General features: G+C 72.1%; 5 protein-coding genes across 5 annotated transcripts; 3 read left to right on the forward strand and 2 right to left on the reverse strand.

The window, feature by feature from the left end:
- The first annotated feature begins 4,383 nt into the window (after positions 1 to 4,383).
- BLOC1S1 (biogenesis of lysosomal organelles complex 1 subunit 1) lies at positions 4,384 to 6,442 on the forward strand. Its single transcript, XM_050914157.1, has 4 exons — positions 4,384 to 4,444; positions 4,754 to 4,826; positions 5,473 to 5,605; positions 6,059 to 6,442. The coding sequence occupies exons 1-4, from the start codon at positions 4,384 to 4,386 to the stop codon at positions 6,167 to 6,169; spliced, it is 378 nt and encodes a 125-aa protein (XP_050770114.1). The 3' UTR covers positions 6,170 to 6,442.
- A 1,550-nt stretch (positions 6,443 to 7,992) lies between these two features.
- Positions 7,993 to 9,881, forward strand: RDH5 (retinol dehydrogenase 5). The gene is made up of 4 exons (XM_050914194.1): positions 7,993 to 8,305; positions 9,044 to 9,302; positions 9,374 to 9,537; positions 9,658 to 9,881. The coding sequence occupies exons 1-4, from the start codon at positions 7,993 to 7,995 to the stop codon at positions 9,879 to 9,881; spliced, it is 960 nt and encodes a 319-aa protein (XP_050770151.1).
- Positions 9,882 to 10,508: 627 nt separating this feature from the next.
- CD63 (CD63 molecule) lies at positions 10,509 to 13,711 on the reverse strand. Its single transcript, XM_050914177.1, has 8 exons — positions 13,695 to 13,711; positions 13,316 to 13,389; positions 11,664 to 11,852; positions 11,509 to 11,583; positions 11,328 to 11,423; positions 11,081 to 11,224; positions 10,911 to 10,994; positions 10,509 to 10,809 (listed from the first exon to the last, which is right to left on the reverse strand). The coding sequence occupies exons 2-8, from the start codon at positions 13,379 to 13,381 to the stop codon at positions 10,744 to 10,746; spliced, it is 720 nt and encodes a 239-aa protein (XP_050770134.1). The 5' UTR covers positions 13,382 to 13,389; positions 13,695 to 13,711; the 3' UTR covers positions 10,509 to 10,743.
- Positions 13,712 to 14,955: 1,244 nt separating this feature from the next.
- Positions 14,956 to 16,474, reverse strand: INPP1 (inositol polyphosphate-1-phosphatase). The gene is made up of 5 exons (XM_050914210.1): positions 16,271 to 16,474; positions 16,130 to 16,190; positions 15,837 to 16,037; positions 15,575 to 15,749; positions 14,956 to 15,448 (listed from the first exon to the last, which is right to left on the reverse strand). The coding sequence occupies exons 1-5, from the start codon at positions 16,472 to 16,474 to the stop codon at positions 14,956 to 14,958; spliced, it is 1,134 nt and encodes a 377-aa protein (XP_050770167.1).
- Positions 16,475 to 18,623: 2,149 nt separating this feature from the next.
- Positions 18,624 to 24,774, forward strand: GDF11 (growth differentiation factor 11). The gene is made up of 3 exons (XM_050914187.1): positions 18,624 to 18,978; positions 22,868 to 23,241; positions 24,394 to 24,774. The coding sequence occupies exons 1-3, from the start codon at positions 18,624 to 18,626 to the stop codon at positions 24,772 to 24,774; spliced, it is 1,110 nt and encodes a 369-aa protein (XP_050770144.1).
- The last annotated feature ends 2,658 nt before the right edge of the window (positions 24,775 to 27,432 follow it).

Here is a 27,432-nt window from a genome sequence, read left to right on the forward strand (position 1 = left end):
GCCCCCCGCCTGGCCGCCGTCCAGCCCTCCCCACGCTCACCCGCTCTTTCCTCTTTCACAGCCCAAATCCCTTCCCAACGTCCCCGCTGTCGTGCTCCTGACGTGGGAAAGGGCCGATCCCTGCCTGGGAGCAGAGGACGGGAACGGACCCGGTCCCCGGGGGCTGCTCAGCCTCCCGCCACCCCCCCCGCACCCCATCGCCCACCCAGCAGGGCAGCACGGAGCTCCCCGCCAGCTCTCCCGGGCACCACGCAAGCATCGGGCCGAGAATAAACAGAAAGGGAGGTGGTCGTGCCCGGGAAGCGAGGTGAGCAGCCGAACCTCGATAAAATCATGATTCGGGCTCCCAGTGCCATCCCTCAGCACAGAGGGGACCCTCAAAAAACCTGATCAAGGCTTCAGGGTGCCCATGAGCAGTGGGAGAGGAGATGGGACCCCAGCGTGCATCCCCAACTTGCTCTGCCACCCAGCTCCCCTCCCGGCTTCCAACCCACCCACCTCGGGAGCACCGCGCTCTCAAGCCTCCCTCCTCCCAAATCCGCTTCGTTTTCCCTCAAACAGACCCAAACCCGAGCAGCACCCCGAGGCTGGGCAGCTCCGGCCGTCGGGGAGCCAGCCCTGCACCCCGAGCAGCGCTGCTCAGCACCGTGCAACGCCAGCACGGACCCTCGGGGCCACCACGGTGGGGTCCCGGCCGGCAGCTCACCCCACTCGCCACGCCGAGCCCGGTAACGTGCCGGAGAAGCCAGCCATTCCGGATTAGCAACAGCAGCTCCCCTGGAGGCCTGGCCCCCCCCGGAGCCCGGCAGGTCGGGGATTTCCAACCCCAAAACCACCTCGTGAATGGACAACAGGACACTTCCCATCTCGGGGCTCCCGGGGCCTCACGGCCTCGTCCCACCCCGGCACCAGCTGCCGGCGATTGGGTTTCAGCGGCGCCGGCTTTGCCGCACGCGGCACGGCACCAGCGGGAGCTGCCGTCGCTGCCCCCGGACGAGCAGGCGGCGAGGACGCAGCGAGAGCCGGAGCCTGGGCGCTCCCGGCAGAGTTTGTCATCGCCTCCGCGCCATCCCGAGAGAATTTTATTTTCGGTGGAAGGGCCAACTTCCAAATGAGGCAGGGTTTGCCGAGGGGAGCACTCCCCCCCCCCCCCTGGCCCGGCTCACGGCAGGATGCCATTCCCGGTGGCTCAGGCACAAAGCACGAGGGTTTTCATGGCTGGAGGGTGAGCGAGGAAGGGGAGGGGGGGGGGGCCAGGCAGCAACTTGCGTGTCAGGAGAAGAAAACTCCTTGTTGGGAGGATTCCCTTTGCTCCAAGCCCTGGCTTGGATTTGAACGCTGAGCTCCCAGAAGCCGCAGCCTCACCCCGCCGGCCTCCGCACGGTGCGGCCGAGACGGGGGGAGCGTGCGGGACGGGCAGCAGCGCCCAGCTCCCCAACCCGCCCAAGGACAGCGGAGTCTGGGGGGGCAACACGGGGACGTCTTCATCCCGCTCCCACAGCCAGGGCAGGATGCGCTCCAGGATCCCGGCCAAGGCTTTTGCGGGGTCAGGGGCTAAAAGCAGGGGAAGGGGGAGAGGGGGGGGGGGAAGCGCTTCCCTGGGCGTAGAAACGGCCGGAGGCAGGGAGCGGCGAGGGCCGGGAGCAGAGCTCGGGCAGGGCGAGGATGGGACCCACCGCTCGCTTCCACGCGGGATGGAGGGCGGGAAACATTCCCGAGGGCTCCCCCGGCGCGGGCAAACCCGCTCACTCTGCGAAGGGCTGAATCGACTCCAGGCTCCCCCGGACGGAGCATCGGCCGGAGAGGAGGGAGAACGAGGGAGGCAGCGGAGCCACGCACGGCAGCAGCAGCTCCTGCGCCCGCAGCCCGGGCCGGTCGTGCCTCTCGGGGCAGACACGAACGCGTTTCACTGCTGTTCCAGGCAGCGTCAGCAAGGGAAGCCACGGCACATCCCCGGCACGTGCCGAGAGCCGGAGCCAGCGCCTGGGAGAGGTGTGAGCTCCGGCAGGCGCCCGCAGGAGGGTCAGCCGTCACCAGCAAAGGTCCCCAACCGGGCAGCGATCTTCATTCCTGTGGAAGGAAGGGCAGGAACGGGGCTGGCGCGGCTCTGGGAGCGGTGCCTCGTCCCGGGGCTGCCGCGGGCGGGAGAGCTGCCGGCGGTTATCCCTGCAAACACCAAATCCCTGCCGATACACCCAAACCTTTCACGGGGAGCAGCTGACCCCGACACAGGCCAAGCCCGGGCGCAGGGAGGAGCGGAACGGCCCCACCGCACGCAGACCCCAAGCATGCTCTGCCCGACAGCACCCCCGTTAGCCCGGCACGCTCGTCAGCTAACGATGGAAACGGCAAAATAAAATTCCTCTGCCCTTCCCAAGGCTGCAGGGGCTCCCGCAGGCAAGAGCTTGTTTGTGTAACTGGAGTGGGCCAGCATCAGGCAGGCATGTGGGGAGTGAGCTGGGGTTATTTTTACCCATTCACTGGTTTATCTTTGGCCACATTTTATGCTCGAGTTCCTGTAGCTGCGGCCAGAGTTCCTCCAGGTCACCAGCTCGGAGCACGAAGGCAAGGGGACAGCGAAGGAACAAGGAGCTGAGTCTGTGGGGAGAATCCAGCTGGGATGCGGAGACGCGCATCCCGCTCCCGACAGGGCCGCGGGCAGGCAGCCCCTGCCAGGACTGCGCCGAGAAGAGGTCGAGAAGAAACAGCCAGCACCGCGGCTGCGACGAGGCAGAACGTTGTGCTGCCCGCACCCCGAGCCTGCCAGAGCGCCCCGAGCCCTGCCTACCCCTTGCCAGCACCCACCCGCACAACCACAGCCCCCTCCCCGCAGCCCCAGCCTTTTCTTTTCGCCTTCCTCATGCCCAACCCGAGGGGATGACGAGATCTTCCTCCTCCTCCTCCTGACTCGGCTCGGCTGCGGCCAGCCGGCGCCCGGCCAACGGGCCAGCCTCGTCCCAGGTCTTGAGCTGATTAAGCCCGGTGAGATCAGATGCATCCCGGCATTTCTGCCAGCTCACCCTTCCGGCACTCTGCAGGCCAATTTAATTTTCATAGTGCACTTTGCTGGCAGGAGCCGCGGCTCGGGAGCCCGGCCGGCCGGCTCCCCCCCCCCCCCCCCCCCCAGCCCATTTCTCCCCCTGCCAGCCCCATCCATTACGCCCTGGCACACAAAGAGCCCAGGCGGCAGGGCCTGACATTGGGACGCCCTGACAAGGACGAGTCCGGATTATTTGAGATTTAGCCCCAGTCTTGGTCCCACCGCAGCCAGGAAGCAGGTGGGAGCTCAGGAATTCTCAGGCGGCGCAGGCTGCTCCACCTGGGAAGTAAAAGCAGGTTTAACAGAGCCCTGCTCGGCTCCTTCAGGCACCCCCGGCCTCCCCCTCGCCAGCGGGGAGCAGAGCACTGCCCCGCTCATCGCAGATCGCGGGGAGAAGGAGTAGACGGCTCACCTGCCCCCCAGCACCCCAAAGATGGGGGGGGACCCCGGCACCCCACGCCGCAGCCCAGCCGTGCCCGGGCTCTCGGTCACTCACGGGGCATGGCCCAGGCCCCCCACCCAGCCACACGGCTGGTACTGGGACCAGCAGCCAGCACAGCTGGAACCAGCAGAGCAAAGGGGAGCCCGACATCCCGGGCAGCACGAGGCAGCCACGCAGCCGTCATGCCACAGAGCCACAGCACCCAGGCCCCTATAGCACCCATACGTCCCCCAGCACAAACCCCTACAGCACCCCGCACCTCCAGACAGGATCCTATAGTACCCACAGGCGCCCATGCCTCCAGCCAGGCTCCTATAGCTCCCTCAGCTCCCCAGCCAGGCTCCTATAGCACCCACAAACCCCCAGCCAGGCTCCTATAGCACCCATAAACCCCCAGTCAGGCTCCTATAGCCCCTCAGCTCCCCAGCCAGGCTCCTATAGCCCCCACAGACCCCCAACCAGGCTCCTATAGCACCCTCAGCTCCCCAGCCAGGCTCCTATAGCACCCACAAACGCCCAGCCAGGCTCCTATAGCCCTCCTCAGCTCCCCACTCCTTCAACCAGATCCCTATAGCCCTGACATGCCCCTGTCACCCTCACAGGCCACCACCCAGACCCCTATAGACCCTGTAGACCCCTATAGCTCCCTCATGCCATCAGCCAGGCACCTATAGTCCCCTCGGGCTGCCAGCTGGGCCCCTATAGCCCCCTCCGGTCCCTGTATCCCCCACCTAGCCTCCTACAAGTCACTACCCAGCCGCCCAGCGCCGCCAGCCCGGCCCCTATGGCCTCTATATGCCCCGCAGGCCCCGGGAGGCGGGGCGGCGAGGCGGGGCGGTCACGTGGCGGTCACGTGGCGGTCAGGTGACGCGGGCCGTGCCGGCGCGGTACCGGGGCCGCCATGCTGTCCCGGCTGCTGAAGGAGCACCAGGCGCGGCAGAGCGAGCGGCGGGAGCTGCAGGGTGAGCCCGCCCCCGTCCCTATGGCGACCGGCCCCGCTCCGCTTCCGATTGGCGGAGGGAGCTGCCGCTCACCGCGGGGGCCGCGACGACGCGCACCCCATTGGCCGATGGGGCTGCCCATCAAGGGGGGGGGGGTGGAGGGGGAACCGTGGCGGTGAGGGGCGAGGGGGGGTGGCCGGTAGGGTGGAGCGTGATGTCACCGCTCTGCACGCTGACGTCACGCGGCTCCCTGTTGGCGTCACGGCGGGGGGGGAGGGAGAAGCAGGGCGGGTTCGGGTCCCGCCGCCCCTCACGGCCGCGTCCCCGCAGAGCGGCGGCGCAGGGAGGCCATCGCCGCCGCCACCCGCCTGACCGAGGCCCTGGTCGATCACCTCAACGTGGGGTGAGGCCGAGACCCCCGGGCCGGGACCCCCGACCCCGCGGAGCCCTGGCTGGGGACCCCCGGCCGGGATCCCCCCAACCCACCGGCCCTTGCCCCCAAAACCCCTGGCCAAGGACCCCCCAAAACCCCGACCAGGGACCCCTTCCCCCCCAGCCCCTCCGGTCAGGGACCCCCCCAGCCTCCCAGCCCCTTCCTCCCTGAAACCCCCAGCTGGGGACCCCCTGAACCCCCCCGGCCCCTTTTACCCCAGAAACCCCAGCCAGGGACCCCCCCTCCAACCCTGGGGCCCCTTCCCCCCAAAAAACCCCTGGCCAGGGAACCCCCCAAACTCCCATCCAGGGACCCCTGCACCCCTAACACCCCCGGGCAGGGACCCCCCCCAAGCCCCTTCCCCCCCAAAACCCCTCCCCAGGGACCCCCTCAACTCCCTGACCCCTTCCCCCCCCAAACCCCCCACCCAGGGACCCCCAGGCCTCCCCAGCCCCCCCCCAGGCCCCACTAATGGCTCCCCAGTGCTTTGGCTTCCCCCCCCCTCCACAGCCACCCCCTTCCCGGGACCCCCCCCCCAGCCTGGGGCCGTTGGGGTGGGACCCCACTCCCCGTGTGTCCCCCCCACGTCCCCCCCCCGTGTCCCCCCCCCCGGCAGGGTGGCGCAGGCCTACGTCAACCAGCGGAAGCTGGACCACGAGGTGAAGACGCTGCAGGTGCAGGCGGCCCAGTTCGCCAAGCAGACTGGGCAGTGGATCACCATGGTGGAGAACTTCAACCAGGCCCTCAAGGTGGGGGTCCCCGTCCCCCCACCCAGGCACGGGGTGGTGTGGGGGGGTCACCTCCCAACCCTGGCTTGGCACTGGGAGGGGGGGATTTCCCTCTGGGACACGTGGAGAAGCAGCCCCGTGGGACCCCCCCGTGTCACCGATGCTGGCCGAGGGATGGGGTCCTGCGCCCTACGTGTGCCGGGAGCCCACCGTCGGCACGGTGCAGCCTGCCCGGTGCCGGAGGGTGGGTGGGCTGCACCCCCCGGCCCCGCGGCTCGATGCCGGAGCAGTCTGGCAGCACCCACTGCCGAGGGCAGGATCGCACCACGGCGGGCAGCACCCACAGGGTCCCAGCCAGCCCTGACCCCCCGCAGGGCTGCGGCTGCCGGCGTGGGGGGTGAGCGAGGCAGAGCAGGACCCCCCCCCCCCAAATCCCGCCGGCAGCTCCCTGACAGCCCCCCCCCATCCCGGCAGGAGATCGGCGACGTGGAGAACTGGGCCCGCAGCATCGAGATGGACATGCGGACCATCGCCACCGCCCTGGAGTACGTCTACAAGGGGCAGCTCCAGCCCTCCTGCTCCTGAGCCGCCGCTGCCGGGGTGTCGTTGTCGTCGTGTGTGTCCCCCCCCCCGGCTCCCCCCCTGCCCCTCGCCATCGCGGCTGGTCCCGGCAGATAACGCGGGGCCCCGGCTGCGATGCCGCAGCAGCTCCCGGCCGCCTCGGGGACCCCTCTGTACCGGAGGGCGAGCGGAATAAAGCGTGGTTGTAGGGGCGGTGTGCGGTGGCCGGGCCGGGCGCGTGCCGGGGCCCTGGCACAGCCCTCGGCTGCCCCCTCCTAAGCCCCCTCATCCTCTTTACCGCTTAACTCCGGCTCTGAGGCCCCTTTTTCTCCCAGACAAAGGGCCCCTTCTGGGCCGGGAGGGCTCTAATCCCCCCGGGGGGGAGCTCGGCCCCCCGCCTCCAGGCGATGCCCCCTCCCAGGGCTGGGAAGGGGACCCCGGGGGGGTTCCGCGTGCCCTTGAGGGGGGGTTGCCCTCCCTCCCGGCTCCGGTCAGGGGCTCCTCCATGGTGAGGGTCTCCCAACACGGTGAGGGGTGTCCCAGCACCCACGTGCACCCACGTCCCCCCCAGGAGCTGCACCCAGCGGGGTGTGTCAGAGGGGCTCGGCCCGCTGTGAACTTTGGCTGCGGGCTCTGCCCCGGCGCAGGGGGAGGAGCGGCCGCGGCCCCCCCGGCTCAGACGGCCTCTGCCGCCGCAGCCGGAGCAGCACCCGGAGCCCTCTGCCCCACCGAAGGTAGGTGGGGGCTCGGCGGGTGGGCTCCCCTCTGCACCCCAGCCCGGGGCCAGGGGTGCCAGGCGAGCCGGGGCCGCACGCAGCCTCTGCCGTGGGTCTGCCCCACGGCCGCCGGGCACGGTGAGATGAGTCTGTCAGGTCTCATGCACGCCGAGAGCCCACGCCGTCCAGGCTGGGCAGGGGGCTGCTGCCCGTCCCCTGCCCTCACCCAGCTCCGGGGACCCAGGGCAGGCAGTGGGTGCCCCCCACAGCCCCTGAGGGCAGGGAAAGGGGGGGGGGGCTGCTGCCCCTCTGGGGGTCAGCCTGGACCCCCCCCCATCCCAGCCCCAGCGGGTTTGTAACCCCCGGCCAGCACCCACTGCTGGGAGCAATGGGAGGGGATCCTGACAGCCCCAAAGACCCCCCCAAACGGGGCTCCTGGAGGGGGACACAGCCCCCCACAGGGCTTCCTTATCGGGGGGGGATGTGGGGGCCGGTGGGTTGGGGGGTCCCAGAGGCAGCAGTGATGGTCACCTCCCTGTGCAGGTCAGGAGCAGAGGGTGCCTGGGGTCTCCCCTGCCCTGGGAGGGCAGGAGGGGGACGGGGTTATGCTGGGGGGGGGAGCAGCTGGGACCCCCCCACCTCAGTGCTGCCCCGTGGGCCCTGGGTCCCGGCCAGGCGCTGACGCACTGCGCCCGGCTAATCCCCGGCACGCCGCACGGACGCCCTGGCCCAGCAGGAGGGAGGTCGGTCGGAGACTCGTCCGGGGGTGGGTGGGGGGCACGGGGGGCTCACCCCCACCCCGGGAGGGCAGGGACCACCGCCCGGGGTCCCTGGGTGCTCCACAGCACCTGGGCACGGACCCAGACCCACGTGGGACCCGCTCCAAGCTGGGGTCGATCCTCAGCCCCCCCTTTTTCCCCACCCTCCACCTAGGGGGGGGTCTGACCCCCATGGTGTGGGGCAGGGCAGGGGATCCCCTGCACGGGGAGGGGTGCGTGGCTTTACCCGGTGAGCGAGGAGCCTGGGTTCAACTTGGGGTGCAGGGGTTGACCTGGCGGGGGGGGGGGTGGCACGGCCCAGGACGCCTGGGTTCCTCTCCCACCGGCCCCCCCGGCCCCGCAGGCCCCCGCCATGTGGCTCTACCTCTTGCTGGTGGCACTGGCCTGGGCACTGGGCTGGCTGGTGCGGGACCGCCGGACCCTGCCCTCCGTCAAGGACAAGCACGTCTTCATCACCGGCTGTGACAGCGGCTTCGGCAACCTGCTGGCGCGGCGGCTGGCCCGCCGGGGCTACCGGGTGCTGGCTGCCTGCCTGACCCAGAAAGGGGCCGACGGCCTCCAGCGCGGCTGCTCCGGCCACCTCCGCACCACCCTGCTCGATGTCACCCGCTCCGACAGCATCCGCCGGGCCGTCGAGTGGGTGCGGGCGGAGGTGGGCGAGAAAGGTGAGGGGGGCAGGATGGGACCCGGGGAGGTGCTGGGGGGGGGGACACGGGGTCCCAGGGGAGGTGCTATGGGGCAGGATGGGACCCGGGGAGGTGCTGGGGGGGGGAACGGGGTCCCAGGGGAGGTGCTATGGGGCAGGATGGGACCTGGGGAGGTGCTGCGGAGGGGGGGACAGGGTCCCAGGGGAGGTGCTATGGGGCAGGATGGGACCCAGGGAGGTGCTGCAGGGGGGGCCGGGGTCCCACCAGGGGCTGGTAAGGAGCAGGATGGGTGTGGGTGGTCTCGGGAGAGATGCTATAGGGCAAGAGGATGGGACCCACCAAGGGATGCTATAGGGCACGACAGGGAGCTCCACAGAAGGGGTACAGAGCAGGACAGGGGGTCCCCAGAGAGGTGCTGTGGGGCAGGATTAGGGGTCCCTGACGAGGTGTTACAGGGCAGGACGGGGGGGTCCCACCAGGGCGAAGGCGAAGGATAAGGGGGCTCTGGAGAGGGGCTGCGGGGCAAGATGGGTCCTGCCAGGGGGTGCGGTGGGGTGGGTGGGGAGCCCTGGAGAGGGGCTATAGGGTGGGGGGGTCCCTGCAAGGTGCTATAGGGCAGGATGGAGGGGAGGGTCCCACCAGGGCACACTAGGGACAGGATGGGGGTCCCAGGGGAGGTGCCATGGGGCAGGGAGGCAGAGGAGGGGACCGCGGCCACCACCCCCAACCTCGCGCGTCCCCCCGTCCCCCCCCCAGGTCTCTTCGGGCTGGTGAACAACGCGGGGGTGGCCAACCCCATCGGCCCCACGGAGTGGATGGGGATGGAGGACTACCGCCAGGTCATGGCCGTCAACGCCTTCGGGGCCATCGAGGTGACCCTCCAGTTCCTGCCCCTGCTGAAGCGGGCGCGGGGCCGGGTGGTGAACACCTCCAGCGTGCTGGGCCGCCTCTCCGCCAACGGCGGCGGCTACTGCATCTCCAAGTACTGCATCGAGGCCTTCTCCGACAGCCTGCGGTGGGTGCCGGCCCCCCCCGCCCGCCCCGCGGCCCCCCTGCCCGGCGCCCTGACGGCCGTGCATCCCGCAGGCGCGACATGTACCACTTCGGGGTGAAGGTCAGCATCGTGGAGCCCGGCTTCTTCAAGACGGCGGTGACCAACCTGGAGAGCATCGAGGCGTCCCTGCGCCAGCTCTGGGACCGCCTGGCGCCCGAGACGCGGCTCAGCTACGGCGAGGATTTCTTCCACAAGTGTGAGTGGAGCCGCATGGCGCGGGGGGGGGGATGTGCCCGCTGCCTCAGTTTCCCCCGGCCGCGGGCTGCCTGCCCCTGTCTGACACAATCCCCCCCCCCCCGACGCCTGCACCCCCCAGACCTCAAGGTGCAGCGGCTCATCATGAACGTCATCTGCGACGCGGACCTCACCAAGGTGACCCGCTGCATGGAGCACGCGCTGGGTGCCCGGCACCCACGCACCCGCTACAGCGCCGGCTGGGACGCCAAGCTGCTCTGGCTGCCCGCCTCCTACCTGCCCGCCTGCCTCGTCGACTTCGCCCTGGCCACCATCCTGCCCAAGCCGGCCCACCGCGTCCGCTAGTCCCCTGCCGCAGCCACCAGCCCCCCCCCCCCCCGCCGCCCCGGGTGGCGAGACACCCCCCCCCCTCCCCATGCGCTGCAAATAAACCCCCCCATCCCGGGTGCCGTGCAAACCGCCACCTGCAGTGCTCGTCCCTGCGGCGGCCTCGGGGCCGGACGGGGTCCCCGCATGGCTCGGGGACCGTCGGTGGCATTGCCATGGCACATGGAGACCCCAGCCCCGCTGCAGCCGGGGCGGGGGGGGAGCGGTTTACAGGGCCATGGCCCTCAGGGGGACCCGCAGGGACGCTGCCACCATCGCTGCCCTTCTGCCAGCCCCGGCACAGCCCAGCGTCCTGTTGACGCGGCCCCGAGCCAAGCCAGCCCCCCCAGCTGCCCCCCAGCACCGGGGCAGGACGGAGCTGCTGACACCAAGGCCACAGGTGCCGGCCCCCCTTGCTCCCATTGTTCCCAGTGGGACCGGTCCCTTCCTGGTGGGGAGGTTCCAGTCACAGCATGGGGCAGCACCCGGGGGCTCCCCTGGCCCTACAGCACCCACAGAGTCAGTGGACCATGGGGAGACCCCCCCACACCCACGAGGGACCCCGTCCCCCCCCCAGCCCGGCGGGCGCAGGGGGACACGCGGCTCTACGGAAGCTTTTCGCTTTATTTCCAAACCCGGGGACGCTCCCCCGGCCCCCCCGGCCCCCGCCAGCACACGGGGAGGGGTCCAATGGCAGCGACCCCCCGGGGGGGGTTGGCACATGGGGCCCTGCCCCGGAGGAGCTTGCAGAGGGCAAGCGAGCGGGAGCAGCCCCCGCGGTCCCCAGAGCCCCCGAGCGGGGGGCAGCGAGAGCCGGGGGGGCCGCGGCACCCGCCGGGGGCTACATGACCTCGTAGCCGCTGCGGATGCCCTTCATCAGGCAGCAAGCGAAGATGATGCCCAGGATCTGGAAAGGGAGCGGGGAGGGGGGTGATCCCCGTCCTGCACGGCCCCACACACGGGGGGGGGCTTGGCCCCACACGGGGGGGGCTCAGCCCAACGTCCTACCTCGAAGAAGGCGATGCCCAGCGCGACCGCGGCCACGACGAGGATGTTCTTCTTCATCCAGGCTTCGATGCTCTGGAGGCAGCCCTGGGGAGCAGAGGGGCTCAGGGGGCGGCCGGACCCCCCGGGCATGGCGAGGGGGGGGCACGGGGGGGGGGGAAGCAGTGTCTCACCTTCTCGTAGATGGTGGCGGGGCTGGGGTGGACGTTGCAGGAGGTGGTGTTGATGCGGCAGCAGGACCGGGGCACCGTGTCGTTGACCCTGAACCGCTCGATGGTGGCCCAGTCCGTGTAGTTGTTGGCTCCGCAGCAAGCGAACTGCCGGGGGGGGGGGGGGGGATGACACCCCAGGGGGTCAGGGGGCTGAGCCCCGGACGCCCGGCCCCCCCCCCAACCCCCCCGGGGTCACCCCGTTACTCACATCCATCTGGAGCTCGTCCACCGCCTCCGTCAAGGGCTCGTCCTCCCCGTACTTGCGCATGGCGTCCCACAGCCCGTCCTCCAGCACCGAGCGGACCTGGGGGGGCCGGGGGGGTCAGAAAGCGGCCGGGGGGGTCTGCAGCACCCAGGTGGGTCCGTGCCCCCTCCCCACGTGTCCCCACCTTGTCCTTGAAGACGTATCCGGCAATGGCGGCGGCGATCTCCACCAGGAAGATGATGCTGAGCAGGACGGCGAACTGGGGGGGGGGGGAGTGGTGGTGGTGTCAGGGTGGGGGTCAGGGGGGGGGGCTCGGGGGGGTGGGGTCAGGGTGCTCACCGTGGTGACCATGCAGTAACTCTCCTTCCAGGCGCCGCAGCAGCCGAAGAAGGAGATGAAGAAGATGATGATGCCCAGCACCAGGATGGCGATGGGGGTGCTGGAGGCGGAGGCGCTGCTGACGGCCAGCGCCTTATTGAGGGCCACCTGGGCGTAGATGCCGATGGCGATGAGGGCCACGCCGCATACCTGGGGGGGGCAGAGGGAATTGGGGCGCAGCCGCCACCCCACAGGGCCGGGACACCCCCCCCCCCCCCCCCCCGCTGAGCCAACGGGGTGGGGGGTCACCCGCAGCCGTGCATCGTCCCTTTCCGGGAGGGTCGAGCAGCTCTGGGGTTTGGCTTTAAATTGGGGACCCCCTTCCTGGGGGTGATGGGGGGGCGGGGGGGGGGATCTTCTCGGGCCCCCCCGGTACAGCACAGCTCCGCCGGCGATGGGGGTACGGCGGCGGGAGGGGGCCCCGGTCCTGCCCCATGACGGGACACTCCCCGGCCCCGCTGCGGCGAGGGGGGGGCCGGGCTGGCGGCCGCAGGAACGCCGGGAAGTCCGGCCTTCCGGCCACGGCGAGAGGCCTCGGAGGGGGGGACCCGGCGCCAGCCCCCCGCCCAGGGGGACCGCGGGCGGATCGGGGGGTGCCGGGGTGTGGGGGGCGGCATGCCAGGCACACGCCGTCCCGGTGGGCACCGGCAGCCCCCGCTCTTGCCAGGACGCCCGCGGCCCTTCCCGGCGCTGGGGCAGGAGTGGGTCCATCCCGCCCCATCTCCGGCACCCTCCCACGAGTGGGGGGACCCCCCCCCCCATGGCCTCAGTTTCCCCATGGAGCCCCCCCTGGGCTGGCCCCCCCCAAGGTGCCGCTGGCCCTGTTTGCTCGCTGGGTGTGGGTAAACAGAGTGCGGCCCGGCCGCCCGCTGCACAAACACTCCTGGCGGCGGGGGCCAGGGGGGCTGGCGCCGGTGTCCCCGCCATGTCCCCCCCCCGCTGGCGGGCGGCCGAGCCCCCGCCCCCCCCCCCCCCCCCCCGGCCCTCCAGGGGTGACTCAGCCTGGCAGGATCAGGGTGGGGACCGGGACGAGTCACTCCCTGCGTGGGGGGACGGGATGACGGCCGGGAAGGAGCCCGTCCACTCCGTCCCTCCCCCCCCGCACCCCGCTACGGCCGTTGGGCTCCTCGTGCCCCTTTCCTCACCCCAACTTCCCCAAACCTGCACCCTGTCCTGCGCGGGGACCCTGGCCGGGGCAGCCAGGAGCCGCGGGGCCTGGGGGGGGGAGCTGGCCACCCGTGGGGTCCCCACCCTGACCTTGGGGCTCGGCTTGCCTCGGCCGGGGTGTGCCAGCCTCTGCCTGACCAGCCTTGTTACCCCTGGAGCCTACTGATGGCAGCGTGTGGCAGCAACACTGCTGGTGCTCCCTGCAAGGGGGGGGGAAAGGGGCGCCAAAGGGGCCGTATGGGGGGGGGGAACCCGATGTCGGGGGGGGCACCACGGGGGAGGGCTGCTGCCTGCCATGGGGCTGGGACGGGCCCGTCCCCGGGGGGCCACGGCGGGGAAGGGCCCGTCTGCCCGGTTCTGCCGGCCCTGGGGCCCCCTCCCCGGCCCCCCGCGGTCCCCCCCAGTGCCCCCCCGGCCCCTCCCCGGCCCCCCGGCCCCGCACTCACCCAGAAGATGAAGTTGAAGACGAAAACCAGGAATTTCACGCATTTCATCCCGCCCTCGACCGCCATGGCCCGTCCTGCGGGAGCCGCCGCCTCAGCCCCGGCCCTGGCACCGGCACTGCGCCCGCTCCCCGAGCTCCGCCGTCCCGGTCCCGGTCCCAGCCCCCGCCCCACTCCCGCTCCCCCTGCCCGAGTCCCACCGTCCTGGTGTCCCCCCCCCCGCTCCCGGTGTCCGAGCCCCGGCGTCCCGGGACCCCTCCCGGTGCGCTCCCCACCCGGTCCCGCTCCCGGGGACCTCTCCCGCTGCCCGCCCGGTGCCGGTGCCGCTGCCCCGGTGCCGCTCCCTGCCCGGTGCCGGTGCTCCCCCGCCCCGGGCGCTCACCGGCGCCGCTGCTCCGCCGCCCGCTCCGTGCGCTCCGCGATCATGTGATGGTGCCGGGGCGAGTCAACAGGCAACCCCGGGACCGCCCCGGGACCGCCCCGGCCCCCGCCGCCACCGCCCCGCGTGGGTCCCGCCCCGCGTGGGTCCCGGTCCCACCCCCGTCCCCGTCCCGGGGCAGCACAGACACGCGGGTGTGAGGGACGCTTTAATGGTGGCGGAGCTGCCGGCCCTGCGAGGGGGGGACATGGGGGGGGGGGGGGTCGCAGTGGTGGGGGGCCCCCCCGGGACCCAGAGCTCCCACCCTGCACCCCAGAGCCTGCTGGCCTGCGTCCACGGGGTCCCATCCACCCCAGGTGCCGGGGACCCTGCTCCCCGGGGTCCCAGCCATCCCGGGACCCTTGGTCCCTGCCACCCTGTGCCTGCACCCCAAGGTCCTTGCCACCCCACACCCTGCACCCCAGGGTCCCTGCCACCCCGTGTCCTGCACCCCAGGGTCCCGGCCACTCTGTTCCCAGCCACCCCATACCCTGCACCCCGGGGTCTCAGGCACCCTGTGCCTCAGGGTCCCTGCCACCCTGTGTCCTGCACCCCAGGGTCCCTGCCACCCCAGGGTCCCTGCCACCCCACACCCTGCACCCCAGGGTCCTGGCCACTCTGTTCCCAGCCACCCCATACCCTGCACCCCGGGGTCTCAGGCACCCTGTGCCTCTTGGTCCCTGCCACCCTGTGTCCTGCACCCCAGGGTCCCTGCCACCCCATAGCCTGCACCCTGGGGTCCTGGCCACCCCCTGTCCTGCACCCCAGGGTCCCAGCCACCCCACACCCTGCACCCCAGGGTCCCGGACACTCTGTTCCCAGCCACCCCATACCCTGCACCCCAGCGTCTTAGGCACCCTGTGCCTCAGGGTCCCTGCCACCCTGCGTCCTGCACCCCAGGGTCCCAGCCACCCCAGGGTCCCTGCCACCCCATACCCTGCACCCTGGGGTCCCGGCCACCCCATGTCCTGCACCCCAGGGTCCCAGCCACCCCATACCCTGCACCCCGGGGTCTCAGGCACCCTGTGCCTCTTGGTCCCTGCCACCCTGTGTCCTGCACCCCAGGGTCCCAGCAGTCCCTGCCACCCCATACCCTGCACCCTGGGGTCCCGGACACCCTGTGCCTCTTGGTCCCTGCCACCCCATGTCCTGCACCCCAGGGTCCCAGCCACCCCAGTCCCCGCCACCCCATACCCTGCACCCTGGGGTCCCGGCCGTGGTGGGCTCAGAGCCCCGGCACGGTGGCCAGCGTGGCCAGCATGGCCTCCAAGTGCTGGGGGTGCACGTAGGCCACGAGGCCGCCCCGGTTTGCCCAGCGCTCAGCCCCCGCCGCCCCCTCCGCCGGGCGGTTGTAGACCAGCTCGGGGGGGGCCCCGGCGTCGCCCGCCCGCCGCGCCCGCAGGGCCCCCGCCAGGGCCACCACCCCCCCGCCCAGGGCCCGCAGGATGGCGTGGGGGGCGCAGGCGTCCCAGGCGAAGGTGCTGCCCTCGGAGAGGACGTAGGCGTCCACCAGCCCCAGGATGACGCAGAGCATCTTGTAGCCGGCGCCGGCGGCGAAGCGCAGGCGGTCGCCGCAGAGGGGGCCCAGGGCCTCCCGCACCGCCACCGCCTCCGCCCGGCTCAGCACCACGCAGGGCGCGGAGCGCGGCGGCGGGGGGCTCAGCGAGCACAGCCGCGTGTCCCCGTACGCGACGCCCCAGTGGTACCTCCCCTGCCACCTGCGGGGACGGGGACCCTGAGCGCGGACCCCCTGTCACCGGGTCCCCAGGCTCTCCCCGGCCTCTGGGGGCCAGGATCTGGCCGTGTGTCCCCCCCCCTCCCGGTGCTCCCTGTGGTGCCAGTACCTGCTGGTCAGGGGGTCCCGGCGGAAGAAGGGCTCGTTGATGACGCCCAGCACGGGGCAGCCTGTGTGCCGGTCGTAGGCCCCGATGAGCACCAGCGCCGAGCACAGCCCCGCCGGGGCGATGCCATCGACGGGGGCCACGTCCTCGCGCCCGCCGATGTACTCGTTGGTGGAGTCTGCGGGTGCAGCCGAATTTACCGTGGCTCAACCGTGGTGTGCGTGGAGGGGGGTCCCCAACCCGCCCTCTCCCAGCACCCCCTCACCGATGGGGTCTATCCAGATGGCCAGGTCCTGGGGGGGGATGCTGAGCGCCAAGCCGGCCAGCTCCGCGTCCCCCAGCGCCACGTCCCGGTGCACGGCGGCCGCCAGCAGCTCGGCAGCTGCCCGCTCGGGCTCCAGCACGGAGAGCAGCAGGGCCGCGGTGTCTTCCGGCGTGGCGCAGACCCGCACCGCCACCGTCTCCCCTGCCAGCACCCCGGCCTCAGCGACGGCCCCGTGGCCCCCGGCGTGGGGAGGCGGGGGGGGGGTCCAGCTCCGCTGCTCCCCCGGGACTCACCCTGCCCGTTCCTGAACTCGTTGGACTCCTCGCCGTGGATGTGGCCCTGCAGCTCGGGGAACTGAGGGGACAGGGCAGCTCAGCCGCGGCACAGGGGGGTGTGGGGCACCCTGGGGACCCCCCCCCCAGCCCGTCCCCTACCTCCTTCCCCAGGTCGTGCTTGATGACCTCCTGGATGAGGACGTCCGCCAGCGTCTTGAAGTCCTGCAGGAACCTCCTGTTCCTGTCGGCCCCCGTCTTCTCGGCCACCAGCAGCTGGAAGAGGGGCTCCTCTCGCCGGCACAGCCGGGCGATGTGCGCCGCCTTCTCCGAGGCACCCACCAGGGCCTGCAGCAGCCCCGCCATGGCCGGGCCTCGGGGGGGACGCGGCGCTCAGGGTGGGGGGGGACACCGGCCACGTCCCCGCTCCCAGCGTGGCCCCCCGGCCCCAAGCGCCCTGCCCGTAATTGCCGGGTGCGGGCAGCGCCCAGGGCCGCATCCTGCCCGGCTCGGGCCCCAGGGTGGGGACCCGGCTAAAATTATCCCGCTCGGCTGCCAGAAGCCGCAGCCCGGAGGTGGGGACGTGGACGTGGGGACGTGGGGACGTGGGGACGTGGGGACGTGGGGCTGTGCCCAGCCAAGGACGTGGCCCCCACTGTGGGGTCCCTGCGTGGGGGGGGGGGGGGGCTGTCCCGCGTGGAGGAGGAAACAGCCAGTGCTGCGGGGGGGGGGGAGGTCCCCGCTGCACCCCCAGAGAGGTGGGGGGTGATGGGGCCGCGCACCCCCCCCCCCGAGCAACGCATCACCCGCAGTGCCACCCCGGGCAGCGGCGGCCCCATGCCCTTCCCCGGGGCCGCGCCACGTGGGGGGGACACCCACCCCCGGGACCCCCCCACGCGGGGGATGCCCTCCCCGGGTTCCCCCCCCCCCCCGCGGAGGGGCCCCCACCCCCTGCGACGCCCCCGGGGGGATCCCGGGGAGCCGCCCCCCCCCCCGTTGGCGTTACCGGGGCCGGTGCCGCTGACAGCTCCTGCGGGGCGGCCCGTGGGGCGGGGCCGGCCGGGACACGTCACGCCGCGGCCTTAACCCCCTCAGCCCCGCAGCCCGGCGTGCGGGGGGGACCCCGGCGTGCGGGGAGGGGGGACGGGGGACCCCCGGCGTCCGAGGAACCCACGCGTGGCGGGGAGGGGGGGGGGGACGACGACACGACGACGACACGCTGTGTCGGGGCTCCGAGCGCCGCCTCCCGCTTCCGCTCCTCGCCCCCGCGGTTTCCGCGGCCCCGGGGCCGGTGACACCGGGACGCGGTGATGCCGTGGCGGCGGGGAAATCCTCGCACCGGGACCCGGCAGGGCGGTAAACGTCGGGGGGGGCCCCCCCTCACCCCGGGACCCCTGACCCCCTCCCGCGCTGCCGGTGGTGCGGCTGGTGCTGCCCCGCGCCGCACGGTGGCGCTCTCGTCCCGTCCCTGAGCCTCGCTCCGGTTTTACCGGCTCCGGTGTGGACGCGGCAGCTCCGGAGCGGAGCCGTGGCGCCCCCTAGCGGGATGCGCTTGCACCACGCTCCCACCGAGCACCGGGGGTAACGGGACCCCTTCTTCCCCCTTACCCCACCATACCGGGATATCCCCCCCCCCCATCCCCGGCTCTCCCCATCGCACCGGGACGGGTCACCCCCCGCCTCCCGCCGGACCGGGAGCGGGACCCGGAGCGGTGCCGGTGCTGCCGGGGCCGCGCCTCCCTTTTGCCCTCTCCATGGTTCTGATGGAGCCGGCACCGGGAACAGAGCGGGGGGGGGGGCCCGGTACGGACCGGAGGCGGGGGGGGGGGGGGGGCTGAGGACTCCTTCGGCGCCGGTTGAGAGAGGGGGGCCGGTACGGACCCGGGGGTACGGTTAAGGACATGGCCCGGGAGGGGATGGGGACCGGGGCGGGATGCATGGACCGGAGCGGGGGGGGCGGGCAAAGGGGGGCTGAGACGAAGGAGGCCCGGGGAGGGCACCGGGGGATGGAGGGACCGGGACGCGCATCCCCGGTCCACGGGGGCGGCGCGACGGGATCCAACTCCCGGCAAGTGCGGCGGGGCCGGGCGTTCGCCCGGCCCCGCCGCACTTGCCGGGAGTTGGATCCCGTCGCGCCGCCCCCGCCACAAGCGGAGAGAAGCGGGGGGGATGTCGGACCGAACCGGGCAGCGTGCGGTGGCGGCGGGGCCGTTTCCCGGTGCTCGGGGGGCCGGCGGCGGCTGGTGACAAGCCCCTGCCAGAACCTCTTTTGTGCGCCCGCAGCCAATCAAGGCCGCTGACGACACACTTCTCTTGGGGTATAAAACCCCGGGGCCGCCGCTACCGCCGCTTTTTTCTTTGCCCCCCCCCCCCCCTTCACCCCCCCCCCGGTCCCTCACCGCCCCCCGCTTCCCCGCCCCCGCCACCGTTACCGCCTTCCCCCCGTTCCGCGCCCCTTGCGCGTTGCGGTGGAAGCGCGGGGGGGGGGGCGGCCCGGCGGGGAAGGTTTCCCGGTATGGCCCCGGTATTGCTGTGGTTGTTGGCGTTGGTGGTGGTGGTGGCGGCGGGGGGGTCGGTGGAAGCGCAGCCCCCCGCTTCCGAGCCCGCCTGCCCCGTGTGTCTCTGGCGGCGGCACAGCAAGGAGCTGCGGCTGGAGAGCATCAAGTCGCAGATCCTGAGCAAGCTGCGGCTGAAGGAAGCGCCCAACATCACCCGGGAGGTGGTGAAGCAGCTCCTGCCCAAGGCCCCGCCGCTCCAGCAGCTCCTCGACCTCCACGACTTCCAGGGGGACTCCCTGCAGCACGACGAGTACCTGGAGGAGGACGAGTACCACGCCACCACCGAGACCGTCATCAGCATGGCCCAGGAAAGTCAGTGCCGCCTTTGTTCCGCCCCGCCGCCGCTGCAAACTTCGCCGGCGGGCTCCCCCCCCCCCCCCCCTCCGGGTCGCCCACCCTCTCCCCCGGTTCCCCTCCCGGTTCCCCGTCCTCTGGGCTCCCCCCCACCCCAACCCGCCTCGTCCCGTGCGACGGCAGGCACCGTCCCTCCGGGGCTCCCCCGCCTCCCCCCCCCTCCCCCCCCCGGGGCGCCCCCTCCTCCCCGCGGCTCCCGTCCCCCCTCCCGGGGTTGCCCGGTTCCCCCCGGCACCCCTCGGGATCCCCTCGGCGCTCCCCCGGTCCGCCCCGTGCCCGGTCCCGGGCACCGGCCCGCAGCCCCCGCCCGCCCCCCCCCACCCCGGGGTGGCTCCGTGCGAGTCCCGGGGACACGGGGACACGGGGATGGGACAGCCCGGCCGGCAGCCGGTACGGGGCACTGGGAACTGGGAGACGGGACTGGGAATGGCCGCTGGGTGCTGGGACCTCGTAGCAGGTACTGGGACCTGGCACTGGCACCAGTGAGTAGTGGGACTGGGCGCTGGCAGTAGGTACCAGGACCCGGCGCTGGCACCAGCCTGAGCACCGACACTGGTGCTGGGTACTGGGACCCGGCACTGGCACTGGGACCTGGCGCTGGGTACTGGGACTCGGCACTGGCACCGGCACTGGGACCGGACCGGGGGCACAGGGCGGGCGGCACGGTGACCTCCTGGTCCCCAGGGCCCCGCCAGGCAGCGGGTGCCAGCGCTCGCCTCCTGCCACGGCACGTGGCAGGGTGACAGCAGGGTGACGGCAGGGCGATGGCAGGGTGACAGCAGGGTGACGGCAGGGCGTGCTGGGGACAGGCAGGCGCCTGCCTCCTGGGCCTGCCCGCGGCCGGTGCGGTGAGGGGCTGCGAGGGTCCCCGGCGGGAAGGCAGGGAGGGGATGGGGCCGCGGGGGCTTCGCTGCGCCGTGATGTGGCTCTGTCCGTCCGTCCGTCCGTCCGTGGGCGAGGAGGGGGCAAGCGGATGGGGCTCCGGGGCGGCTGCACCCCGCACCTCTCCGTGCCTCAGTTTCCCCCGGTGCCAGCGCGGTGCCGCATGTCCGGCCCCGGCTCCACCTGCTCCAGCGGCGGGACGAGGCTGCGGGACCCCCGAGGCGCGGGGGCTAAGGGACCTCCGGGGAGCGGGGCCGGGGGGCCGGGTGCGAAGGGCGAGCGGAAGGGAGGGAAGTGTGAGGCGCTGCCCCCCCCGCAGCCCCCCGACGAATTTCCTTCCCAGGCATTAATAGACTCGGGCGGCTTTGAAATTTTATTACCCATAAAATTGACAACACGCTGGGGTTTTCCTCCCTGCGCCGCGTTAACGCTCGCTGCCCCCGGCCCCCCTCCTGCCCCTTAACAGCTCGGGGGGCCCCCAAAATAAATACCAGAGGGCGGCCCCTCCTCCCGGCCGGCCAGCCGGGCCCCGCACGGCCCCGCTCCGGGGGTCCCGCAGCCCCGGCCCCGCAGCCGGATGCGCCGCGGGGTCCGGCCTGCCCCGGCCGCGGCCGCTCCGTTATTATTATGATTTTTTTTCCTCCCTCCTCGCCCCCCCCGTGGCAATTGTGTGGGGTTTTATGGTTCCTGAACAGGAGGAGGGAAAGGGCTTTATAGGCAGCAGAGCCATAAAGCTCTCGGGTTCCCCCCGGCCGCCCCCCCCCCCGTTAATCCCAAGCCACCACCCCCAGCACCCCCCACCCCCCCGGGTTTTTTTTTTAACTGCAGAAGGAACCTGGGAAGGTTAATTGGGTCCTAAACCCATTTAGGGGCTACCCGTGACCCCCGCGACCTGTGGGGTGGAGGGAGCTTAATGAGGGGCGATGGGGGGCCGGGGGGGCCCGGCCGGGCACGGGCCGGGGCGAGGGGCTGGCGGGGGCCGGGGGGCCGCCCGTGCCGCTTGCTGCCCCGGAGGAGCCGGAGCCGCTCAAGGTCAGCGGGACACGGGCGGGAGCGGGGACACGGGGACACCGCAGAGCCACCGCTGGCACGTGGCACCTCGGGGCATCGGGGGGGGGGGTCCCCCCGGGGTGCCCGGACCTGGGGGGTCTCCGGTCCCCCGCGGCAGGCGAGGGGTTAACGGGGCCAGAGGTGGGAGCCCCAAATCCGGGCCCCGGTGGGAACAAAGAGCAGAGGGGGGGGCTCGGGGCCGCCCCCCTCCCGGCACATACTCAGCTGTGACCGATGTCCCGGTAACCTTTATCCCCCGTTGCCAGAGCGACCGGACGAGCATCCTGGCACCGCCGCAGCCCCGTGCCAGGAGCAGCCAGCGTGGCACAGCCCCCACGCTCGGACCCCCCCGGCACCCCAGACTCCCCTCTCGCCCCCGGGGCCGCAGACACCCGGTGTCCCCCGGGATGCCGGGCCGAGTCCCGGGCCAGAGGAGGGTCAGCGGTGCTGCCGGTGCCGCCGGCACTGCGGTGATGGGCTTCGGTGGCAGCTTTGAGGGACCTGCACCGGCTCCGGCGCTGCTTTGGCATCTCTCACCTGGAGACCCTACAAAAACAACCCCACCGGCGCCGTCCTTGCCGCCGAGCGAGCCACGGCGAGCAGTGTAGGAGCGGTGCTGCCGGGACCACAGGGGACCCAGAGCCCCTCGAGGTGGCCACCGGCCCAGGCTGGGATGACGTCCCGCTGGTGACGGGTGGCAAAGCCCCCCCCCCAAGGGGCTGGGGGGCACAACCAGCCCCACGCTGAGAGCCGGGGGGGGGGACCCAGCACTGCTTTGAGGGGACGGGCAGTGCAGGGGGGCACGCTCCCCGGCCGGGTCCCCGGGGAGCGCGGGTTTAATCGGGGGCTTGTGCGCAGCAAATTGCTGGGAGGGGTTTGGGCGGCCGGCGCCCGCGGCCCCCCAGCCCCTGTCACTTTGGTTTATGTGCGGCGCGGCGGGGGGCTGGATGGCATTCCCGGGGCTGCGGCCGGTGTCGTGACCCCCATGTGTTCGGGGAGGCCTCGCGCGCAGCAAATGGCCCCGCGCTGCAGCTGGGTGCTATTAAACCTGACCGGTGCGTGGCAGGGGGAGGGGGCCGCGCGGGGCGGCGGGGGGGGGGGGGAAATTCCCAGCTCAATTTGACACAGATGTTTGCCGAGCAGGGAGAGCCGGCACGGGGCCGGCTCCAGCCGGGGTGCTGCCGCGGGGGCCGGGGAAGGGCGGCCGGGGACCCCCGGATGCTCGGGCTGCGGATGCTCGGGGTCGTCATCCCACCGGGGTGGGTGTCCCTGTCCCCGCCGCGGCCGCTCGCCTTCGCTGTCTCCGAGAGCATCGCCCCGGGCAGGACCCGCCGGGGGGCTGGGGGAAGCATCCCCGGCTGCTTTGCGGAGGCTGGCAGAGGTGTGGGGCTGCCCCGACAACAAGCCCAGGGAGGGTGGGAGATGGGAGGGTGGGAGACGGATGTCCTCCGAGATGCAGACCCGGCCGGACCGCTGGCGGGGAGCCCGGTGGCACCCGTGGCCTGGCGCCACGGACCCTCCTTGGGGCTTTGCCGCATCCCCGGGGCTGCGGGACCAGGCGCGTTCCCGGCTCCGACGCAGGGATGTGTTGGGAACCGGTTGCCCCGGAGCAGGTGCTGCGGGGCCGGTGCCCCCCCCCCCCGCCCCGCTCAGCCCGGCCCCGCTCGGCGGGGGGCTCGGTCCCCGCAGCCCCCGCGGGGGATCATGAATCCCCGGTGACACGGGGTCAGGGGGCAGCCGGGGACCTTATTGCGAATGGAGGGGCAATGACCCCCGGGGCGGCCTCTGACCCGACCTTCAACTCCTAACGACCGAGGAGGAGCTCGCCCCGACCCTGCGTCCGATGGAGGAGGAGGAGGAGGAGGAGGGGGGGGGGGGTCCCGGGGCCGCCCCTGACGCCTCCTTCCTCCCACAGCGGACCCCGTGGTGCAGATCGAGGGCAACCCCCATTGCTGCTTCTTCAACTTCAGCCCCAAGATCATGTTCACCAAGGTGGTGAAGGCGCAGCTGTGGGTGTACCTGCGGCCCGTGCAGCACACCTCCACCGTCTACCTGCAGATCCTCCGCCTGAAGCCGGTGACGGAGGAAGGCAGCCGCCACATCCGCATCCGCTCCCTGAAGATCGACCTCAACTCCCGCATCGGGCACTGGCAGAGCATCGACTTCAAGCACGTGCTGCAGAACTGGTTCAAGCAGCCGCAGAACAACTGGGGCATCGAGATCAACGCCTTCGACCCCAACGGCAACGACTTGGCCGTCACCTCGCTGGGACCCGGGGCCGAAGGGCTGGTAGGTGGCCGTCGCGGGGCGCGCGCGTGGCTCGGGGTCCCCACGAGAGCCGGGGGCCGGTGCTGCACGGAGCTCGTGGGGCATCGCCATGGCCCCGGTGCTCAGCTGGGCGCGGGGCTCCCAGTCACCCCCCGGGGAACTGGAGGGCGAGGGGGGGGGGGCAACGGGGACGGGCAGGGGGGGTGGTGCAGCTCCGTGGGGCTGGTGACAGCTCGTGGGGGGTGGCCACAGCTCCGTGGGGAACAGTGACAACACCATGGGGACAATGACAGCTCCGTGGGGGCTGGTCACAGCCCTGCCAAGCTGGTGATGGCTCCACGGAGCGGGTCACAGCTTTGTGGGGACAGTCACAGCTCCATGGGGACGATGACAGCTCCATGGGACCAGCCCCAGCTCCACAAGACCGGTCACATCTCTGCAGAGCTGGTGATGGCTCCCTGGGGCTGGTGACAGCTCTGTGGGGACAGTGACAGCTCCATGGGACTGGTCACAGCTCCATGGGGACGATGACACCCCCGTGGGGCTGGTGACACCTCCATGGGGCCGGTGTCAGCCCCGTGGGGCCAGTGACAGCTCCGCGGGGCCAGTTACGGCTCCGCAGGGATGGTCACAGCTCTGTGGGACCAGTTACAGCTGCATGGGGCTGGTGACAGCTCCATGGGGATGATGACACTTCCACGGGGCTGGTGACACCACGACGGGGCTGGTGACACCTCGACGGGCTGGTGACAGCTCCGTGGGATGATGACACTTCCACGGGGGCTGGTGACACCTCGATGGGGCTGGTGACAGCTCCGTGGGGATGATGCCACTTCCACGGGGCTGGTGACACCTCGATGGGGCGTGACACCTCGACGGGGCTGGTGACAGCTCCGTGGGGATGATGCCACTTCCACGGGGGCTGGTGACACTCGACGGGGCTGGTGACAGCTCATGGGGATGATGACACTTCCCCACGGGGCTGGTGGCAGCTCCACGGGGCTGGTGACACCCCGTGGGGCTGGTGGCAGCTCCGGGGGGGCTGGTGGCAGCTCTGCAGGGCTGTGTGGGACCCAGGGAGCTGGGACGGCGGGACCACGGGGCGGTGGGGACGGTGGGGCGGTGGGCGAGCGTGCGGGGCTCACGCCCCCCTCTCCCCCCCCCCCCCCCCAGCACCCCTTCATGGAGCTGCGGGTGCTGGAGAACAACAAGCGCTCGCGGCGGAACCTGGGGCTGGACTGCGACGAGCACTCGACCGAGTCGCGCTGCTGCCGCTACCCCCTCACCGTCGACTTCGAGGCCTTCGGCTGGGACTGGATTATCGCCCCCAAGAGATACAAAGCCAACTACTGCTCGGGGCAGTGCGAGTACATGTTCATGCAGAAGTACCCCCACACCCACCTGGTGCAGCAGGCCAACCCCCGGGGCTCGGCGGGGCCCTGCTGCACCCCCACCAAGATGTCCCCCATCAACATGCTTTACTTCAACGACAAACAGCAGATCATCTACGGCAAGATCCCGGGCATGGTGGTTGACAGATGCGGATGCTCTTAGAGCCCGGCTGGTGCTGCCCCTCCACCCCGCGCCCCCCTCCACCAACAAACTCCTCTTTTCTTCCACTGTTTTTTGGTTTTTTTCGTTGGGTTTTGGTTGGTGTTTTTTTTTTTTCCTTTTTAAAAAATACAAAGAACGAGCGTTGAAATTCCTTTGGATGTCGGGGGAAGAGAGAGAGAGAGAGAGAGAGAAGAAGAAAATCCCACGGAGAAACGCTGCACCAAACCCGCGCTTCGACATGCATTGTGCAATAAAGCAACCGGACGGAGAAGGGAAGGGGCGGCCGGGACCCCCAGCACCGTCACCCCCCGCCCGCGGCACGGCGCGGCGGCACGGCACGGCACAGCAGCACGGCACAGCGGCACGGCTCTTCACCGGACGGCTCTCCCGCCCCGGCTCAACGGCGATGGGGAGAGGAGGCGGCCAAGCGGACCCCCCCCATCTCCCTGCGCCTCCGGAGTGGCAGTGGGGATGGGGACGCCCCTGCCCGCCCCACGGCCAAGGTGACATCCGAGGGCGCGTGGCCCCGTCCCCGAGCAGCCGACGGCCCCGTTGCCACAGCCCCTCTCCGGGCGCTCTGCTGGAGCGAGGATGGCAGGATCCGGCAGCGGGACCCCCGGGACGGGCGCACCGGGGCGGCTGGGCCATGCGAGCGCCGGCGGCAGCTCCGGCCCGGGAGGAAACCGTCTCCCTTCTTTAATTTATTTATTTATTAATCACCCTCCCGGCCGGCGCTTTGCTGCGGGAAACCCCCGCTTGTCCTGGTCCCTCCCTTCACGCCGCCGGCACCGGCCCGGCACCCACGACCCGATGGCGGGGACGGCTCTGGAGGGGCTGCTTCAGCCCGGAGCCCTCCGGGGACCGGCCGGTGGCAGCCGGCACCGCCAGCATCCCGCGGCATCCCTGGGCACAGACAGCTTGAGGGGAACGGAGCTGCTGCCCACGCTTCGGATCCGGCCCTGGCACTGCCAGCAGGATGACGATGCCTGCCCCGGTGCTGCCGGCAGGATGGCGGTGCTCGCCCCGGCACCCAGCGCTCTCCCGGGGCAGCTCGGGGGGTCTCCTCCGGTGGGAGGGAGGGCAGCCGGCGGCCCGGGGTTATCTGGAGGCGGCACCGGCCAGAATTGGACGGAGGCTCCGGCTGGGGAGAAATTCCGCTTACGCGGCAGATTCGCCTCCCCCTGCCCTCGGCGTTTGGATTATTTTCGCGTGAGAACAGGCTCCCGCTTTCTCAAGAGTTCAGCCGCCCCGGCGGCTCCGGCGGTTCCCCTCCGCTTGCGCCGCGGCCGGAGTGATGCAACCGGGGCCGCGCTGGGTCCCGGCCGGGAGCCGTCCCTGGCGCCAGCCGGCCGCCAACCCCACGCCGGGGTGGAAACGGGGGGCTCTGCCCGGCCCGGGGGGGCGGCACGGGGGAGCCCCCGCGGACCCCGGCCCCAGCACTTATTCCGAGGGTGCCGGATGGCTCCGGCCAGGAGACGCGCCTCCATCTCTCCTCGCCTGTGGCACCGCGGGGCAGAAGCACCGGGGCCACGCGGGGCCAGCCCGGCACGTCCGCACCCCGCGTAGCACTTAGGGACGGCGCCGGGCGACCGGGGTCGGGAAGGCGCCGGGGGCAGAGCCGGGGAGCCGGGGGCACCCGGGATGTTTAGCACTTGTCCCCGGCTCCGCGGAGCCCAAAGCGCTTACAAGGACGAGGCTGCCCTGGGGCGAGGACGCAGCGCTGGCCTGGTGGTGCCAAACCCCGGCTGTGCCAAACCCCGGCCACCCTGCCTGGCGCCGAAGCACTTAGGGCCCCTCGTGCCAGGCTCCCAACACCGCTGGGGTCTCGCCACCGGCACCGATGCCACTGGCCCAGCGGCTCCGGCAATGGTGGCCCTGCAGCCCCGCCGCGGCATCGCGGGGGCTCCCAGCACCCCGGCCGGACCCCGCGGCTCCAGCTCGCGGCAGGAGTCGGAGCTGAGGGGACGGGGAGAGCCGGGGTCCCCCGGGGAGCTGGGTGCCGGGGGCAGGCGGGCTGTCCCGGGGGTGCGTCCCCCAGCCACCCTCAGCCCTCGGGGCCGGGCAGGGGGCACAGCTCAGCCCCGAAACACTGGCCTGCGGTTGCACCGTGGCAAACGGCCCCACGCCGGCAGCTTCCTGGCCGAGGTCCCCGAGCCCCGTGCCGGCGGGTCGTTGCCAGCTCTCGCAATACATCGGGTACAACGAAGCCGATGCAAATCCCCCTCCCCGGCCTGGCTGCAGCCAGCAACCGCCACTGCCGGGGCCGGGGGCCGAGGCACCCCCTCTCCCTGCCGTTCAGTGCCTTTCGGGGGGCCGCGTCCTCCGGCAGCACCGGGTCTTGCTGTGAAGCCGGCGCATCCCGCACCGGAGGAGGGGGCAGCCTCCCGCCTGGCAGGGGGGAGACCCCCCGACCCACCGAGCCGGGGACAACGCCTGCGTCCCCGCGCGGTGCCCCCCACCCGGCGGTGCCTGTGTGATACCGAAGGGGCCGGTCCCGGCGAAGCCGCTCGTGGAAATATTTTGCCGGTCCCCGTTTTGCTTCCACCCAGCGCTCGTGGATCATGAGGGCTCATCCGGCCCCGGCCGTTGCCGCTCCCCTCCGCCACTGCAACCACACCGGACGCGGCCAAGGATGTGCCGGCACGGAGAAGCACCGTC

The sequence above is a fragment of the Gymnogyps californianus genome, unplaced genomic scaffold, assembly GCF_018139145.2.
Source record: "Gymnogyps californianus isolate 813 unplaced genomic scaffold, ASM1813914v2 HiC_scaffold_32, whole genome shotgun sequence".
In the NCBI taxonomy this organism is placed as follows: domain Eukaryota; kingdom Metazoa; phylum Chordata; class Aves; order Accipitriformes; family Cathartidae; genus Gymnogyps; species Gymnogyps californianus.